We start from the raw sequence: 18,128 nt of genomic DNA on the forward strand, positions 1-18,128 counted from the left end.
ATAATAATCAGTAAATATATTTGATTCTGTCAGAAAGAGCAGCTGCAGTATTTTAAATATTAAAATGTACTGTTTAAATGTACTGAAATGTAGAATATATCATTGTCTGAAGTACCGGGTTATATGTATGACACATTAACTGTTGTTTTCAAAGTAACATTTTTAAACTATCTAATTTTCTGTATCGCGGAATGGCTTATGTAAATGGCAATATAGCCAGTTGAGTAATGAATTATGTAGCGAATGTATTTCAATTTGTAACTAATTTGTCAGAAGTGAAAAACACCAGTTTTCACATTTTCTTGGCATTGTATTTTTCTTCAGTGAGCCGGTTTCATTCCTATATATAGGCATTGTGTGTGAAGATGCCACAGAAACGAGTTGTTTGTTTGTATTAGAGGACACTGAATTAGCCACACATGTAACTTAATGCCTTCAGGACAGAAGGGAACTTTCACATAACTCTTTTAAAAGTTGTCAGTACTGACAATTACAGTTATAAGAATGATGGTTTATTAAATGCCTTGTAGTTTAGTTATATTTTGTTTATCTGTTTATCTAGAATTGAGCCAGATGTGTCCAGATGATTCAGGAACTCAGTCACTGAGAAGCAAGACCAGACGTGTGTCGTTTATTCTTTTATTTTATCTACTATTTGTGAATAAAATTGGTGCTCATTATTCCTTAATGCCTCTGCTGGCTACTGCATATTTACTTATTTAATATTAAATGTGTTATTTAATTGGGCTTGGTTCTGTTGAGCATGTATAAGACATCAGCTTTTTAAATAACTATGTGAATTGGATAATACAAAATGTACTCTCTCAAGCTTCCTGCATCCTTACCTCACAGGGAGAGAGAAAACAAAGCATTGACACAGTGACAGTAGTGGCTCCGAAAACATTGCAGGCTACAGGACGAGCACAGCGAAGCAACGAGCAACACTGGATACAGGAGAAGAGCAAAGGATACTTTTGAGGATGAACATTGGCAGGTCAAAACACGGATGTACCGACCGTTGTTGGACCGACGTAGGCACTATGACGTTGGCCCAACGCTGCTGTGCTATCTGGGGAAGCAAAAAGTCGTGCATGATCTGGGAAAAAAATCCTACACTACTACCGACCTCTTTCCCTTAATTTTCTCAAAAAAACTCCTGATGCAAAGAAAGCTGTATCCTTCACTGTAACTCTGACTCGCCGTGGACGTGGAGGCAAGAGAGGAATCCGTGAAGCCACCCTCAGTCACTCTCCGAGCCCGAGTCGTCCCCGGTGGCTGCCACGATGCTCCAGCGTGTAGCCAAACCTTTTCCCACCAAGCCACTCGGTACCCCAGCTTTACTATCTTACCCACCAGGTCTCTTACTGCCACTACTTATCCCAACACCGTCCATGCTCCGCTTTTTTGCAGCTACCCCTCCCAGCACCTTCTTAGCGTGTTTTTTCCTCAGTGTTTTAAATTCTACCTTGTATTGTCCTTCTCCACTTCCATCTCTACAGTCCCCACACACTCTACAATGGATGTTAGATAGCGTTACCCTCCGGGCAGGAGCTGTAGGTGGTAGCACTAGTGTGAAAGTGCTGTCTAGCACTATACCATTCACTACAAGCTGATTGACCAAATCAGTGGTTTTTAAGAAAATAACAACTCATCCGGGAGGCTTGATCACATCCTACTACCTCCCCAACCACTAACACACACCTCTCTAGGGGACAGAACTGCACCGGGGCAATCTTGACTCCATGGCGTCGAGTCAGTTTCTCAACAGACGCATTCAGGGGGCCTGACCCCCCCCCCCCCGAAACGGGAAAAACTACCACTACTGCCCCTTCCACTCGCCTGTTTCGCTACAATCAGAAAAAAGTGAAAACTCTACAAAAAGACAATATAAACAAATTGGAAAAAGTAAAACATGAAAAAAAGAAACAGAAAAAGGACAGAGCTCTCAGCAGCACTCCAGCTCACTCCAGGCCCCTCCCACACAGTGACAGCATGCACCAGAGAGAGAGAGAGAGAGAGAGAGGGAGGACAAGAAAGCAGGCAGGCAGGTAGGTAGGTAAAGGGCTCAACTGGAGCTGGGCTTCTACTGTCTGCAACTTCAGGACTGAAAAGGTAAAAACAAAAATCTGATGAGCTGCTCAAATTATATACAGATCTGTTCTTTAAAAAAACCTGCCAATTCTCAAATTTTTTGCCGACTGAATGAGCTGTTCTCACACATAGTTGTCTCTTACATAACACTGAGGTGGACTTATGCCTTGATGTTTAATACTACAGGAAAATGTGATTACTCTTATAAATGAATACTTATTTTAAAATTAAAACAGATGACCAAGTTAAAATTCACGTCCGTTGTTATCTTGCAGTTTTTGAAACCTGTAGTATGTGTAACCTGAACTGCTGCATTCTTTTGCACATGCACAAACACACACCTAGTACGTAATGCATTTCAGCCTTGTTCCATGTTCCCGGTCACTTACGTTTCCCATTCACTCCCTCTCTTTTTATAGAGTTTTTTGTATATGAAATATTATTTAAGGAAAACTATACAGCTGAAAAAACTAATTAATGAGACAAGACCTAACTAGTTTTTGGTCTCAAATTGCACATTTCCTCTGTGTTTGTGGTAGATGAATAACACAAGGCATAAGGTCATTTTTTTACCTCTGGAAGTTAGTCAGATCCTGGTATTCACACCATCCGATCTATATTTTAAACCAAATTTAAATCTGGATTGGTTGTCATTAATTAACCTACCACAACATATATGATTTATTTAGTTATTGTACACTATGTGAAAGCAAATAGTATTAGGTTTTTGCGATAGCTTTAATACCTCCTGGTTAAATAAATATAATAAAAATTAAGTTTGGCCATTAGGGAAAAAAGGAAATAAACCTTAGCAACTTATTTATCTTCCTTCCTTTATTGTATCTTTGTCCCAGCCATGGCATCCGCCATGAGCCTCCTGTCGGAAAAGCAGTTCCTGTGCTCCCTGTGCCGGGATGTGTTCTCCAAGCCCGTGACGGTGCCGTGTGGGCACAGCTTCTGCATGGCCTGCATCGAGAGGCACTGGAAGAGCAGCGGTGCCTACCAGTGCCCTCTCTGCAAGAAGAGGTTCAAGGAGAAGCCGGACCTCAGCGTGAACCGGCTTCTGGCGGAAATCACAGAGGAGTTCAAGAAAACCAGGATGGTCAAGAGTGTCGCTGCGTCTGAGAAAGACCCCCCGGTCCCCCAGATAAAGAAGGTATCGCCGTCCATTACTAGGGCACAGTTGGTCCGCAGCTCTGGTCCTGGGGAGCTTCACGGTCTTCTGGTTTTCATTGGAGCCTAGCTTTCCATTGCAATTACTTCAGATCGATGTAGTCAAGATGAATGTGAACTGTGGCCACCGATTAAGGAGACCAGTTAGACTTGGGAGAAAGCAACTAGCCCCCCTGTTGTAAAATTAGCAGCGGTCATGTATCAATTGCAAACCCAATCCGTGTGTTCTCTGCCGCCCGTGTTTTGCTCGGGACAACATGGCGCACCACTCCAGGTGCTTACTCTCCCTCCGTTTGTCCACAGGCACAGCTGGGGAAGATTCTTGCAGAACATCAACAGAAGGTCCAGGACAGAATGAAGAAGCTGGAGGAGATCAGCCAATGCAGGAAGCTTATGAAAGTGAGTCCCATTGTAAGCATCATACTGAGGAGAGTTACTGAAGGGCACTAGTGAGAACTGATGGATTTTTTTTTCATCCAAGGAACGACCTAAACTAGAGAGTGAGCTTCCATATTTTACAAGTCTATCATCATCATCATCCAAAGTGCCTTTCTTTATATTTTTATGCCTTTTCCCCTTCCTCTTTCAGGACTCCGCAGAGAGAGAGATCGAGGAGAGCAAGCAGGTGTTCGCAGCGCTGTTGTGCTCCCTGGAGAGGAGCCAGGCCGAGCTGATCGAGCTAATCGAGCAGAAGAGGCGAGAGGCGGAGTGGAAGGCCGAGGGGCTCATCGCGGAGCTGGAGAAGGAAATCTGGGAGCTGCAGAGTAGAAGCGTGGAGCTGGAGCAGCTCGTCCAGACTGAGGACCAGACAGAATTTCTACAGGTTCACTCCCATGCCTTCTCAGTTGGCGTATATAATGTTTAACTTGCAGTGCCAAAAAAAACAACACAACAACATTTTGACAAGCGTGTTTTAATTCAATCACAAAGGAAATGCTGACCTTCTTTCGTGGGCAAAGTAAAACCTTATGACTATTCATTTCCTCTGGTCTTCCTCTAGCGTTCAGCATCTCTGTCCAGCCCTCCCTACATTAAGAACTGGTCAGACATCACGGTCCTTGCTGACCCAAGTTTAGGGGCTGGTAGGAAAGCTGTAACCAACCTTGTGAAAAAATGTCAGGAAGAAGTGCAGAAACTCACAGATATTGGTTAGTATTATTGTATTTATTTTTGTATTTATATTAATATATACACACACATTACGATAATAAATAGTCTCAGTGTTTCCTTATGTATAATAAAAGGTTTAGTAATCATTATTATTAGCTTATCTGTTATCAGTCAATAAATCAGACCTTTCAGCACTGTCTTCCCTGAGTATTGCATTGGAAAACAAAGTAAAGAAAATACAGAATTATTACTTTTTTAATTGATGGTTCTTGTACCACTGTCATCTTCTTTACAGAGCTGAAGAGGATCCAGCAATATTCAGGTATGGGATTCTGCTCCGACTGATCAATCATGTAGACAGTAAGAGATTTACAATGAAACGTCTAGCTCCCTTGTTATTTTACTCATATTACTTGTTTTCGCATCCACAGATGGCGTGACACTGGACCCCAATACGGCGCACCCCTACCTGATCATATCTCAGGATGGCAAAAAAGTCCGCCTGGGAACCAAGCGGCAGGCAGTTCCTGACAATTCGAAGAGATTTGACCATGTTGCCAACGTGCTGGGCAAACAATTTTTCACCTCGGGAAGACACTACTGGGAGGTGGACGTGGGGGAGAAGACTGAGTGGGATTTGGGTGTGGCCAAACAGTCGATTGACAGGAAAGGGAAGATTACCGTGAGCCCGGAGAATGGATACTGGTCAATGTGTCTGAGGAATGGGAACCAATACACAGCCAACAATGCCACCTCCACACCTCTCCTCCTGCAACCCAAGCCTTGGAAGGTGGGGGTATATGTGGATTATGAGGAAGGGCAGGTATCCTTCTACAATGTGGAGACCCGGACACACATCTACACTTTCATGGATACCTTCACTGAGAAACTACGGGCTTTCTTTGGCCCAGGTCTGCATCATGATGGGAAAAACTCTGCCCCACTGATCATCTCTCCTGCCATTCACAAGAGCTGGGAGACCGAGTTGGTGTGAGTGTGGTGTGGATGGCAGCTAGGAGCCAGGGGGTTTCAGTCACTGTTAGTTTCCCATGGGGAAGAGAAATACATCAGAAGAAAACTGACTGTGTGTTTGGGTTATCATTTCAAAACTAATCTAGATTTCTAGTCTTTTCCATAAAAAACTAAAACAAACAAACACATACACAAACAAAATCTTTGATGTTGTTTTGTTTTATATTCACCAATTGCGATAGTATTCTGGGGTCAAATGCAGGGGCACTCTCCCTCCCCGCATCCCCCGCCACGTTAAATCAGGAAGCAAATGGCTTCCTGTGGTGTAGTGGAGAGGCAGCAGGAGCGCCCGGAGAGAAGAATCGACTATGGTAATGGATTGTGTTTATGGACTTTGATTTGCCATTTGATGTCATTTTTGATTTCATGTGGGTTGTGAGGGAACTGTGTTTATGTATGTAGGTACACTCAAATACATTTTTCTTTCTGGGGTTTTGTATGTCTGTTGTGTTTGATCCTTGCAGGCACTGTACAAAATAAATTCCCCCACAGTGCCACGCAATATAAAGAGATTTGTATGGTTCATGTTCTGAATAAAGAAGTGCAAGTCACATTGTGTCTTCATAATGAATACATGTGTGTACACTGGGCCTCTTGTGCATTCCTTCTCTCCCAGCTGTGCAGAATTGATAGGATGTAGAAGACATGGGGAAATACGATGCTGTTCACATGTTGGCATTAATGAGTGTAATGGTATACTTTCATGCCTTAATCTTTTGCCATTATTTCACCTTGATTTACATCCATGCTGTACCTCAGACCAGAGGTTGAGAGATTAACTACACAACCTCCACAGTGCCAGTTACAGGCTGACATAACTCCCACTCCTCCAACTGGGCAGGAAGCCAGAAAGCATCCAAGAGCTCAGTACCATCGCCAGGGACAGTGCTGTTGTGTGCAACTGGCAGATGCCCCCCAAAGTTTTTTCAGTCATGACAAATCACTGAAATTGATGGAAATTTTAATTCATTTAAAATTCGAACTGGTGTGCTTAATTTCTGAATGAATAATCAGTTGCTCCTGAGTATCATAAGAGTTGTAATCCATTCACAATTGAATAAACAAATGCAACAAAAAAGAGATGTTCCCTTTTTTGTTAACTTCTGTCTTTGGGTACCTATGATTCCAACATTCTTCCACTTCCAACCAAAAATAAAAATCCCAGGCTGCACGTCTTTCCACACAGGCACATAAAAACAAACAGCGTCAAGCCTGGGCCCGCCCCCTCCCTCCATCAAGTGCTGCTCATTTCAGAGCAGCGGGCGGAGCTACACTAAACAGGCATGGGCAGCTTTTCAGTTAACACTAGAGAGCACTGCTGGAGTCTGCTGACTACCTGCACTGCTCACCTGGCTGTGCAGAGGCAGAAAGACACAGAGACTTGACACGAGACTCACTCAGGGCCTGAGATAAGAGAGAGAATCCAGGCAGACAGGGTGTTGACTGTGGAGCTATTTTTGGGGGGCTGTGGGAGGACTGAGTGGGCAGCACCAGGACAGTAACTGTGGGAGAGGGGGCTCACCTGGACCCAGGCTTCTCTTCTGCCACCTGTGGCTACAGCACTGAAAATGCAGAGTGAGTGTTTTCCGATTCTGTTAACATTTTCTAACATTCAAATGAATCTATTCAAAGCACTGAAACTTTAAAAGCAACCAAGGCTCCACTACAGGCAAAGAGTTTTCATTAAGCTAAACTGTCAAAAGAGCTATTTACACTTTTTTAGGGCCAAAGCATGGGATTCTGTTTACCTGAGAAGAAGGACCCAGATCGGATTCAGATTCCCTTATTATTTAGTCAGAAAAATAAAGCATTCTACAGAAATTCTCCCTGGGACTTGGTGTAACATAGCAGTCTGGGTGTTTCCTGTAGGGCTGCATTCCATTCGAGGCATCCAGTGTCACATGGAAATGTACAGACAATGTTGTTATTTAAAATAGGCTTCTTTATTTCTGTGTAAATAACTTGGGAGTAGGCCGCTGGTAAATGATCAATGTATTAAACTCTGCACACACACTAGCTAGCTCTACCGTTTTCCATGAGAACTGAGATTACTGGTTAGAATCATTTTAAGTTCTGGAATAGAGCTTTAGTGGCCCCACAATGCCTTCTAATTATAATAATAATGAATGGAACTTAGCGCTTTTCAAGCACCCAAAGTCGCTTCTATCAGGAAATGGAGACCACGCTCAAGACAGCAGATCGATAAAACTAGTGAGAAGGCTCAAACTGACATACGTGGTGCATCTCTGTATTGTTTTCCAACAGACTGTAAACAACCATACCTCATTTTTTAATAATGTATTGATAAGTAATTGTTTAACATGGTAGAAAAGGGGGAAAAAACAATACAACTTTCAGAGTCTCTGACTTCACAAACTGACAAACTGAAACTGGCATAAGACTGCTTTGGTTTCCAGTTTGAATGTGCTAAATTGGAATGAAATTGCAACCAAATAACATTAATTCAGCCCCGTTCAGAAAAATTGAAACAAGGAATGATTTATTAGCCATCATTTGGAGATGAAGTGGGGAATGCTGAAAACATTTATAGTGCCTAAAGGCACCATTAGGTGTCAACTTGCCTACTTTGTGAATGTTAATCTACACTTCATTGAATGCCACAATTCAATTTGGAAGCAAACAAAAACTTGCAGCTATACTGGTTTTATCAAGTATCTTCCCAAGTCTAAAAATAGACTTACACAACACAACATGAGCAAAGCACAAGATATAACATTTGTATCCAGCACAGTATTAGCATTGGTTGTCAACAAACCAAATCAACAGTATAACTAGATTCCCTTTTTCTGTCGTAGATCCGACGTCCCCTGGTGGCACTCTCTCTGAGGAGCAGTTCCAGTGCTCCATATGTCTGGACATATTTACCGAACCAGTCTCCACTCCCTGTGGGCACAGCTTCTGCATGGCCTGCCTCCGAGGCTACTGGGACCACAGCAAGGTGTGCCAGTGTCCCATGTGCAAGAAAGTGTTTCCCGTGCGCCCCGACCTCAGCATCAACCGGGTCCTGGCGGAGATCGCCGAGCAGTTTCAGAATGTGAGCGTGGGCGGTCCGGCGGGCAGCTTCGCCCGGGCAGGGGATGTGCCCTGCGACGCCTGCATCGGGCGGAAGGTGAGGGCGGTGAAGTCCTGCATGTCCTGCCAGGCATCCTTCTGCGAGAGCCACATCCGAAACCACCGCAAGGTCCAGGCACTCCTGAGCCACAAGCTGGTGGAGCCCATCTACAAGCTGCAGGAGAAGATTTGCCAGAAGCACCAGAGGCTGATGGAGGTGTACTGCCGCAGTGACCACACCTGCGTCTGCGCACTGTGCGTGGAGTCGGGCCACAAGATGCATGACATCGTCTCCACAGACAGAGAGTGGAAGAAGAAGATGGTAGGCATCTTCCCAGTCTCCTCATCATGTAGTACGGGGGTTTCATTCTGCAGGGTACTCTAAGAATGTCTCACCTTCCAGAGTTATTCTCCGTAGATCTTTTAATGAAACGAAGTGTTAGTGAAATGTAATTGGCCTCTTTGTTTTGCCATTTAGCAGATGTACTTAGGTCCCAGTTCACCAGAATTGGTAACATCAGGTGTTTAACAGTCTGGTTCTACCACTCAGAACTGACTAGATTGCATTGTGTCCCCACAGGGTCAGCTGGGAAAGAGAAAGTCAGAGGTGAGACAGCTGATCAAGGACAGAGTGAAGAAGCTGGAGGAGATCAGGTACTCCATGAAGATCATCAAAGTGAGTCTTGTCAAATGTCTTGTCAATAAGGAGTGTCCTTTTATTAAAAAGTGGGCTTCATGTGTTCAGAACAATTACATCATACAAGCGCAGCGTGTCATGAACAGAAGTGATCCACACAGCCCCCACTTCCCTGCAGTAACAGGAGCTTGAAGCTCGGTCGTCACATGAACCTGGACCAACTGGTCCTTCCTGTTCAGCAACTGACGCGAACAGTAGCCATAACATTCTTTTTAACAGAGCGGGTGTTAACTGATCCAAAAAATGTAAAATGGATGCAAAAAGGGATTTTGCAGGGGGAATCGAGTTGAGCTAGTGAAAGTTAGGAGCTAGTTCTCAGCACTCAGCTGAGACAATGTGTAGTGGACTGCCTACTAAGATCAACCTCATTTAAAATCAACTGACCTAATTCCATTGGCTGAGATGATGTGGGAGTGTCTGATAGTCTGAACCAGGTTACAGGTAGTTATAGGATGTCTGAAGAAAAAGTTGATAGATCGAGGAGAAAACTGCTATATAAAGTAACATGTTACTATTCCAGTGTAAGATGGCTATTGCATTACTGCTGTACACTTTAGTGAGGTATTTGTGTTTACAGAAAGAATATTCCAAAGGCACAACAGAACAGGTTACAGATAAGAATCGTGGCATGTTTTTCTTTTGTTATAAACTCCCTGGGTCACACAAAGTATCTTTTGTTCTAGAATCCACCTTTTCACAGCAAGTCAGCAAATAAATAGCAACACGAGTATGATTTTCACATATTTATAGCATTAGTTTATTAGTTTTATTATCTGAAAAGCCCATCTGAAAAGTTACATATTGCATTGGTTCTGAATGTTTATTTATCTTCCATGAAAGATATTAAAATGTGCCTATTCATCTTGCTTTTGTTGTAAACTTGCTGTAATGGCCTCTTCATAACCACCATGGACCAGTACACACATTCTGCCATGATTTGTTTTCCCATTTCTCATGCTTTAGTTTATTTGTGGCCTAGAGACTGAAGCAAAAAAAAAAAGTAGCTGGTACAATAAAAACAGAAAATGAGATGACAATATGATTTTTTCCTTCTAACAGTTAATCATTACGAAATGTAGTCCCAAATTGAATGGGGTTTTCAAGGCTTGGAAATACCTCGAACTAATGGGCAAATGAGAAACAAGACAACTAAATATTTACTTGGCTAAATGGAAAAAGCTCTCCGACCAGTTTTGCTAGGCATTGCCTGCATGCCTCTAGAGGTAGATATACATGATAGGAGACCATTTAGTCCATTTCATCACAGCCTCACTTGTGTCACTGCAAACGTCATAAAAATGACGACAATCATCAATAAATGGCATCTGAAGGTGATGAGACACAGGTGAGCCATCATGTTAGTTTACCACATGTGCACGTTTTTGTTCCACATGCCTTTGAACTTGGGGGGTCCACACAAGTCCCAGTATAAATCCACAATGCTAATTCTGCCATCTTCTGTCCCCCCTACAGAGCTCTGCCCAGAAGGAGATGGAAGAGAGCTGGCAGGTGTACGAGGAGCTGATGCGGGCCTTCGAGAGGAGCCAGGCCGAGGTGATCGTGGCCATCGAGACAAGGCAGAAGGTGGCGGAGAGGCAGGCCCAGGGGCTGATCAAGAAGCTGGAGCAGGAGATCTCTGCGCTGAAGAAGAGGAACGCCAAGCTGGAGGAGCTTTCACACACCCAGGACCAGGTCGTCTTTCTCCAGGTGACTCTCTGCTTCCATCTGGCCAACTAAGACACCACCACCAGAGAAAGGAGTTTATTGATGGCGGATGGCTGTGATGGAAATGGCTGAGCATGAAGAACGGGTTGGAAAATTGCCACTTTCACAGGATGAGTTTCACACTTTCTTTGTAGAAGCCAGAGAGAAATCTAACAGAACAGATCCATTACCTGCTGCACGTGAGGGTAATCAGTCAATTGATATCATGATTTTTATCCCTGTTTCCTGCTTTTTAGAGAAACAGATCCTAGTACTTGGCTACAATCCATTACGTTTCCCTCCATCAACCACAAGTAAAAGGAGAGAGAACAGGATCACTGCATTGGTATAAAAATGTATTCCATCATAAAGGTTAAACTAATAATAAAGTATTTTCTCTCACTTTCTGCTGCAGGGATTCCCAACCCTCTGTGTTCCTCCAGAGCACACAGACTGGTCCAACACCCGGGTCCAAACAGACCTCTACGTGGGGACGGTAAGGAAGTCCGTGTCTCAGCTCGTGGACAGATGCCAGGAGATACTGAAGAAGCTGTATGGAAGAGGTATCAGCACTGAGCAATACAATATTGGCCATTTGGTCATTTAGGATTACACAAAATACTGCTAGCACAGGAATTGTGGTAGTCAAATTTTTGTCATTGCAATTTGATTAAAATTGTGTCTCTATTCTCTGCAAACTAACTGAAATTTGATTAACTGATATCTGACCTGTTTTTCCCCCCCAGAGCTGAAGATGATACAGAAATATGAAGGTATGTATCTGAACCTCTATACAGCTTAAAACTGTAGCTGGGTAAAGCTCTTGACATTTAAATTCATACTACTGATGTCAGTAGTAGAGCAACCTATTTAAATACAATTTGAATTTTAGAAGGGGGTTTCTAGAAGTGTATTGGGATAATTGATTTTACAACATCTCCTCCTTTGCTCCATAGTCGAGGTGATTCTGGACCCCATCACGGCGCAACGCAATCTCGTCCTGTCCGAAGATGGGAAGCAAGTGAAATATGATGCCAGGAGACAGGCGGCCATCGAGAACAACGAGAGCTTCCACCCGGCTCTCTTCGTCCTGGGCAGAGAGGGCTTCAGTTCGGGGAGACAGTACTGGGAGGTGGAGGTCGGGAAGAAGACATCTTGGACATTGGGGGTGGCCAAACAATCAGTCCCCAGGAAGGGAGACATTAAACTGAGCCCGGAGAAGGGCTTCTGGTGCCTGTGGCTGAAGAACGGTGACGATTACAAGGCACTCTCGTCCATCCGGGTCCCCCTGCACCTGACCTCCAAGCCCCAGTTCGTTGGAATCTTTGTGGACTATGAGGAGGGGCAGATTTCCTTTTATGACCCCAGGACACAGACTCACATCTACACTTTCAATGACGCCTTCACAGAGAAACTCTACCCACTCTTCAGCCCCTGCCTCAATCACGACGGTAAAAACTCTGCCCCACTCATAATCTCCTCGGCAAGCTGAAAGCGGAGAAACAAATAACAGGGTTGAAGACAAACACAGCGTATACTGCCCCTTGTGTTGCTAACGAGGTTTAATTACATGCACTTTATTTGTATATTTAACATCCTGATGTTTTGTATTTGCATTTCTTAATGTGTATTATTTGTTTTTCACAGCCAAAAGGTAAAAGTTTTTCTAATGTTTCCAAAATGTGCACCATGTTTCTGGCGAACATGAACCTTCTAGATGTAGAAAAAAGCTGATCCTTTGGTTTGTGTTCCCTAGATTCCCAACTGCGTTACCAGCCACAGCTATGCAGTTGCATCCCCATTCTTAACATTTTATAAAGTCAGGAAAAAAATACAAAAATATATGTTACAACAGGTGAAGTTTAGGTTTTCAAAACCTTACTACATACCCTTTAAGAAACTTCTCAACAGCCTCTCGGATTGTTTTACTTCACAGATAAAATCATCATATCGAGATCTGCACTTTCAGTATTGTTAAATTGTGCTTTATGTTTTAACTAACTCATACTTAGTGACCTTTTAACAATATGGGATGGGTTTTGTAGACTGTAGTCCTGTAAGGAAATTACATCTACTAAAATGTGATTACATTCATATTTGTAAAATTATTTTTGTATTATGTATATGTACAGAACAACTAGTGTATTAAAGCTATAATTTAGAATTTCTCCCAAGGACAACAAACCCTGATACAAAGTGTAACGTACAATTGTTTTGTGATTTCTGATTACTGACAATAAACACTGGTTTCTTTGAAAATGTGTGGGTCTGGTGGATTCTTTCCTTTTCCCATTAAGATGGATAAAATAAACAATAGGAGGACTCAATAAGAAGAAATGCAGCCGTCTCAGGGAGCAAAGTTAATAGAAAAGTATCATTCCTTTAGAGTTGAGGATCTTGTTGCCCTGTCTTTCTACACATAACCTACATAATTTTATCTATACAAACCGCCTACAGAAAACGGGTGTGTCCATAGTCTGAATTGCTTAGTATCTTAAAAGTGTCCCAATACAGAATTATGTAACACAGTACATCCTGTGACTGTGACTTTACTGGCACCTTGTGGTCACTCTCAGCACTTGCAATTAAAAAATTTTTTGTTCCTGGGTAGTAAGTGTTATTTCCTAATTGCTTATGCCTCCAAGTATAGAAAAAGGCTATTATTCCCCACAAACTTTGCTTTTGTGACCAGGACAGTGATATTTTGAAATTTAACAATTAGGAAATAACACTTACTACCCTGGAACATTAAAAAAAAGTGACACGGCGTTATTAGCAACATGGTTTGCTACAGGCCACTTTAACACACTCACATGCTTTAATTAGTTCTCTTTTTAGTAGGAAAAATTCCCAGACAGTAGCTCAAAATGAAAGGAGTTCATTGTAAGGTTTTGAGCTCATCCCTGATATTCCAGTCCTATTATACTATAGATGAAGAGGCATTTGGTATCATCAGGTGATTTCCCCCCCTGTCACATTTGAAGACACCTTTCGCAACATGCAGGCAATCACAGAGCAACTATAGAGAACTGAGTTTAGTCATGCTCAGTTTAGGTCATGCCTCCAAGTTTAATACCCACTCTAGGATGCTCAAACGTCTAATGTCAAGAATCTGGTCCATCCTGTTTCTTTAAGAGCAGCCGCCTCGCACAAGAGTGCGGGAAAGGGAGAGGCCAGGCAGGGTCAGTGTACTGAACTGACAGCCAGCTGGAGGGGTGGAAATGCTGCCGGTACCTGAGCAGTGTGATCCCTCTTCAGATCACTGGAAGCAGACAAATGGACACCCACCGCTGATCCCCGAATGAATCAAGAGTGAGCGGTGATTCTGCCCATTCTTAGTGCAGCAAAACGACTGAAGGAATTCAACCTTGTTTACACAAGACGGGGAATCTCTTCACCTGTGGCTTCAGCACTGAATACACAAAGTTGACTCTGGTGTGGGACAGGACCATTAAAGGGCTGAGGACGAAGACTGCAGACAGCCATGTGAAAACATTGAAGATTGTGCCCTTTTCCAGCTCCTTAAGACAGGGAGCTCACGACAAGATCGGTCAGTTCAGTTAATTTAATTGGTAATACAGGGTTTGAAATGAAGTAAACAGCTAGGGGTAAGCTAATATATACTATTTTTAGTTTTGTTTTAGTTTTTTTGTGAAATAAGAACCGATTTTATACGTTACTTTTTGTTTTGCAATAACATTTATGCGTTAGCTCAGGAATAAAGGTTTGATCAATTCAATGTTTCCAGAATTGCAAAAGCATGATTCTAAAGGTCACTGTTAATGGGTGTGTGTGTCGTTATGCATGTCATAGGTAGGAGTGTTCTCATATAGCTTATTTTTTGTATGTGCTTATGTACATTGTCACTTTTCTCCATCGTTTTCAATCAGTATCCAGACAGAAATTTTAATTCACATTTAAAACTACAATTCACGAATAACTATTTTCAAGAAAGTCAGTAGATAGTTGCCAGCAAATTATACATCCTTTTCATTTACATGCTTTGCCTGCTGAGAAGTGTCATGGATGAATGCACTGTTATATACAATGTGAACCAAACTAAAAAGTGATGTAGAATTGTGTAACTAATCAGTATTGCCATAGTCAAATTTTACAAGATGCCAGGTTTATAATTTGAATTTGCTCTAGTCTATGAGCATGGAGATCCCACGACTAGATTGCATTTAAGGATGAATTAACATTTATGTAAAATGACTATCTTCCTCTTTCCAGATGGATCAAATTTCAGGTTGTGAATGGCTTGCCATTTGTTTTTTTATTTCGGATAAACCACCTTGTGTAATTGGTTGTGCTCTCCCCCAGCATTCCTGATGGCTCACGGCTCTTCTCTTCTTCTCAGGAATGTCAGTTCCCAGGAACCTCCAGTCCCCAGAGCATCTTATATGTTGTATATGCCTGGATGTTTTCACCAACCCAGTGTCCACCCCATGTGGGCACCACTTCTGCATGGCCTGTATTGCAGAGTACTGGAGTCAAAGCGATGTGCGTCAGTGCCCACTGTGTAAGATGTCATACCCCGTAAGGCCGGACCTCCATGTCAACAAAACCTTAGAAGAAAGTGCCCGTGATGTCAAGGAGACCAGTCCCTGCCAGGCCGAGGGATGCTTTGCCAGGCCTGGGGAGGTGCCCTGTGCTGCCTGCACTGGGGAAAAGCTCAAGGCAGTGAAGTCCTGCTTGGTGTGTCTGAAATCATTCTGTGAAACTCATGTCCAGCCTCACTATCAAACAGCCGACTTCGAGAAACACCAGCTGATCGACCTTGTGAAAAACCTGGACGACAAGATGTGCAAGCAGCACGGCCGGCGCCTGGAGAAGTTCTGTGTCAGCGACCAGACCTGCATCTGCACCATGTGCACAGAGGCGGACCACTGGTCACACAAAATAGTGCCGGCATCCAGAGAATCTAAAAAAAAGAAGGTAATACTGTATATAAATATTAAGAAAAGTGGAAGTACACCAATGTAAAGAGAGAGGAAGAAAATTAGAGATTCAAAATGTTCACAGTCAAATCTGGAAACATTGTGTTTGGAGCATTCTCTGCAACCAAAACTGAAAGAAAATAAAATGTGGCATGGAATGGATATAACTCTCATTTTTAGCTCTCATTAATATTTTTACATGTCTTCACACATGGAATTTGTTTTAATATTAATGATTAAATTCAGTTAAGGATATAATCTGTGGTCGTATTCTCACCATTTGGTGTGATTAAAGGTGCTCTTTCCCTGGTTTGTCCGCAGCCTCAGCTGGAGAAGACAATGGCAGAAGTGCAACAGATGATCCAGGACAGACTGAGGAAGGTTCAGGAGATCAGACAGTCAGTGAAGCTCAGCAAAGTGCGTCCTGTCAATATAAATCCTACAGGGTTGAGTACTGCAGTGCTCCATGATCAAGCCGTTGCTCTGTGTGAATTATAATCTACTACATGTAGGCTTTCATCAAGGTATTTTAGACACAGGATAGGTTTCTGTAGACTTTAGGGTTAAAAACAAACCTAGGCAGGTCTCTCTACCAAATTGCATCCGATTCCAGTGTCCCTGTCTTCTGCATCTCGTCTCTCATCTCTTCAGGGCCACACACGAAGTGAGATCGAAGACAGCAAACAAGTCTTCTCCGATCTAGCGCACATCTCTGAGAGGAGCCAGGCTGAACTGACCAAGGCGATCGAGGAGAAGCAGAGAGCAGCGGAGAGGCAGGCTGAGGGGCTCATTGAGGAGCTGGAGCAGGAAATCACCAAGCTGGGGATGAGACGCAATGAGCTGGAGCAGCTGCTGCAGACGAAGGACCACATCCACTTTCTACAGGTCAGCACGTCTTGCCTCTAATGACCCAATCTGCAGAAGGGCAAAATAAACGTATTCTGTTTACACAAAAGGTGATTAAAGTCTTCCAGGTGATGCTGAGCGTTTCCGTTCTCCCACTGCAGAGGTTCCCCTCGCTGTGCATCCCGCCACACACCAGGGACTGGTCTGAAATCACTGTTCACACAAATGCCGCTCTGGGAACCGTGGGCAGAGCGGTCTCATGGCTGGAGGAGAGCAAGCAAGAAGAGGCGGAGAGACTCTCTGAAGCTGGTTGGTGCCATAATATCTCACATGTTTTAAAAGGAGCAACTGCAAAATTCTCCAAAGTTATGTTATTCTCCAAAAAATGTTTTCTCTTTCCTAATATAGTTGATGTGATTCTGGATGCCAGAACAGCACACCCCGATCTAAACCTCTCTAAGGATGGAAAAATGGTAAACCATGCTGCTGAAAAAGGAATGGTTTGGCAAGGGGGAGAAGAGTAATATTCCCCAGAAATCTGCAAAGCTCTGTGGTATCCCGAGAAAGAAAGGCTTCAGCTGCAGGAGACATTACTGGGAGGTGAGGGTGTGGAAGAAGACATGCTGGGCTTTTGGGAATCTCCACACAATGGACCAAGGGGAAGGAACTCTCTAACCTGTGGGGTGACAGAATTGGGGCGATACAAAGGAACTCCAGAACAGGGTTCATGGCCCACGATTATGATCAGATGCCCATCTCCCTTATTAACCTGGAAACCCAGATGGTGGGTGTGGACTATGAGGAGGGGCAGGTCTCCTTCTACAATGTGAAAACCAGGTTTCATCCAGGTCTCATCTGTACATTTTCACTGACACCTTCATGAGAGTGTCCATCTGTGCTTACACCTGTATGATGGTTCCCCTCATGGTGACCCACATTAGCTGGTCATCTGCCCAGTTTTTGAAAAGTGAAAACAATTGGTTAGCACTCCAAACCATCTGCAGGAAATATCTGCTGCCTCTCTGCTACCTCCTCATCTGTCTAATCAAAGCTCTGTTTTATTGAAGGTCAAACAGTTTTGCAACTCTTCTCTGGTCTGGCTGAGCACCAGATGTGAGCTGTGTTGTAAGTCTGAGGTCATGGTCTCCTTATTTGGGAAGTTAGGAAGTTCCTCAAAACAAAATGGGCTGCACTAGAATTGCACTGTCAACCACACCACAAATAGGTTGGCATCTTCTTTCATTGACATAGAATGTAAAAAACAAACCAAACACTTTATCTCCAATTCTACAGATGAAATAACCTGATTGACAGCATTCCATTCAATGAAGTTGTAAAAATGTATAAAAAAAACCTTAATATATATATATATATATATACTTATATGCAAAACGTTAAACCGGCCCAGTGTTTCACAACTCAAAACCTCAGATTTCTTTGAATACACCTGCCAAATACAGTTT

The 18,128-nt window shown here is 43.1% G+C and overlaps 2 protein-coding genes across 2 annotated transcripts; both read left to right on the plus strand.

Annotated features, from left to right (window-relative positions):
- The first annotated feature begins 2,031 nt into the window (after nt 1-2,031).
- Nucleotides 2,032-6,472, plus strand: LOC136768718 (E3 ubiquitin-protein ligase TRIM39). Its single transcript, XM_066723052.1, has 7 exons — nt 2,032-2,112; nt 2,946-3,247; nt 3,568-3,663; nt 3,854-4,087; nt 4,265-4,412; nt 4,670-4,696; nt 4,806-6,472. The coding sequence occupies exons 2-7, from the start codon at nt 2,948-2,950 to the stop codon at nt 5,366-5,368; spliced, it is 1,368 nt and encodes a 455-aa protein (XP_066579149.1). The 5' UTR covers nt 2,032-2,112; nt 2,946-2,947; the 3' UTR covers nt 5,369-6,472.
- Nucleotides 6,473-6,701: 229 nt separating this feature from the next.
- btr12 (bloodthirsty-related gene family, member 12) lies at nt 6,702-13,132 on the plus strand. Its single transcript, XM_066723051.1, has 7 exons — nt 6,702-6,981; nt 8,223-8,800; nt 9,059-9,154; nt 10,649-10,882; nt 11,295-11,442; nt 11,626-11,652; nt 11,836-13,132. The coding sequence occupies exons 1-7, from the start codon at nt 6,975-6,977 to the stop codon at nt 12,369-12,371; spliced, it is 1,626 nt and encodes a 541-aa protein (XP_066579148.1). The 5' UTR covers nt 6,702-6,974; the 3' UTR covers nt 12,372-13,132.
- The last annotated feature ends 4,996 nt before the right edge of the window (nt 13,133-18,128 follow it).

This window comes from Amia ocellicauda, chromosome 14, assembly GCF_036373705.1.
Source record: "Amia ocellicauda isolate fAmiCal2 chromosome 14, fAmiCal2.hap1, whole genome shotgun sequence".
Classification (NCBI taxonomy): Eukaryota; Metazoa; Chordata; class Actinopteri; order Amiiformes; family Amiidae; genus Amia; species Amia ocellicauda.

Bases quoted from the DNA above. Each gene is read 5' to 3' on its own strand.
- btr12 (XM_066723051.1), top strand. The intron at 8,801-9,058 runs GTAGGCATCTTC...GTGTCCCCACAG, and splicing joins GAGAGTGGAAGAAGAAGATG to GGTCAGCTGGGAAAGAGAAA. The intron at 11,443-11,625 runs GTATCAGCACTG...TTTCCCCCCCAG, and splicing joins GAAGAAGCTGTATGGAAGAG to AGCTGAAGATGATACAGAAA.
- LOC136768718 (XM_066723052.1), top strand. From the start codon at position 2,948: ATGGCATCCGCCATGAGCCTCCTGTCGGAAAAGCAGTTCCTGTGCTCC. The intron at 3,248-3,567 runs GTATCGCCGTCC...GTTTGTCCACAG, and splicing joins CGGTCCCCCAGATAAAGAAG to GCACAGCTGGGGAAGATTCT. The intron at 4,088-4,264 runs GTTCACTCCCAT...GTCTTCCTCTAG, and splicing joins ACCAGACAGAATTTCTACAG to CGTTCAGCATCTCTGTCCAG.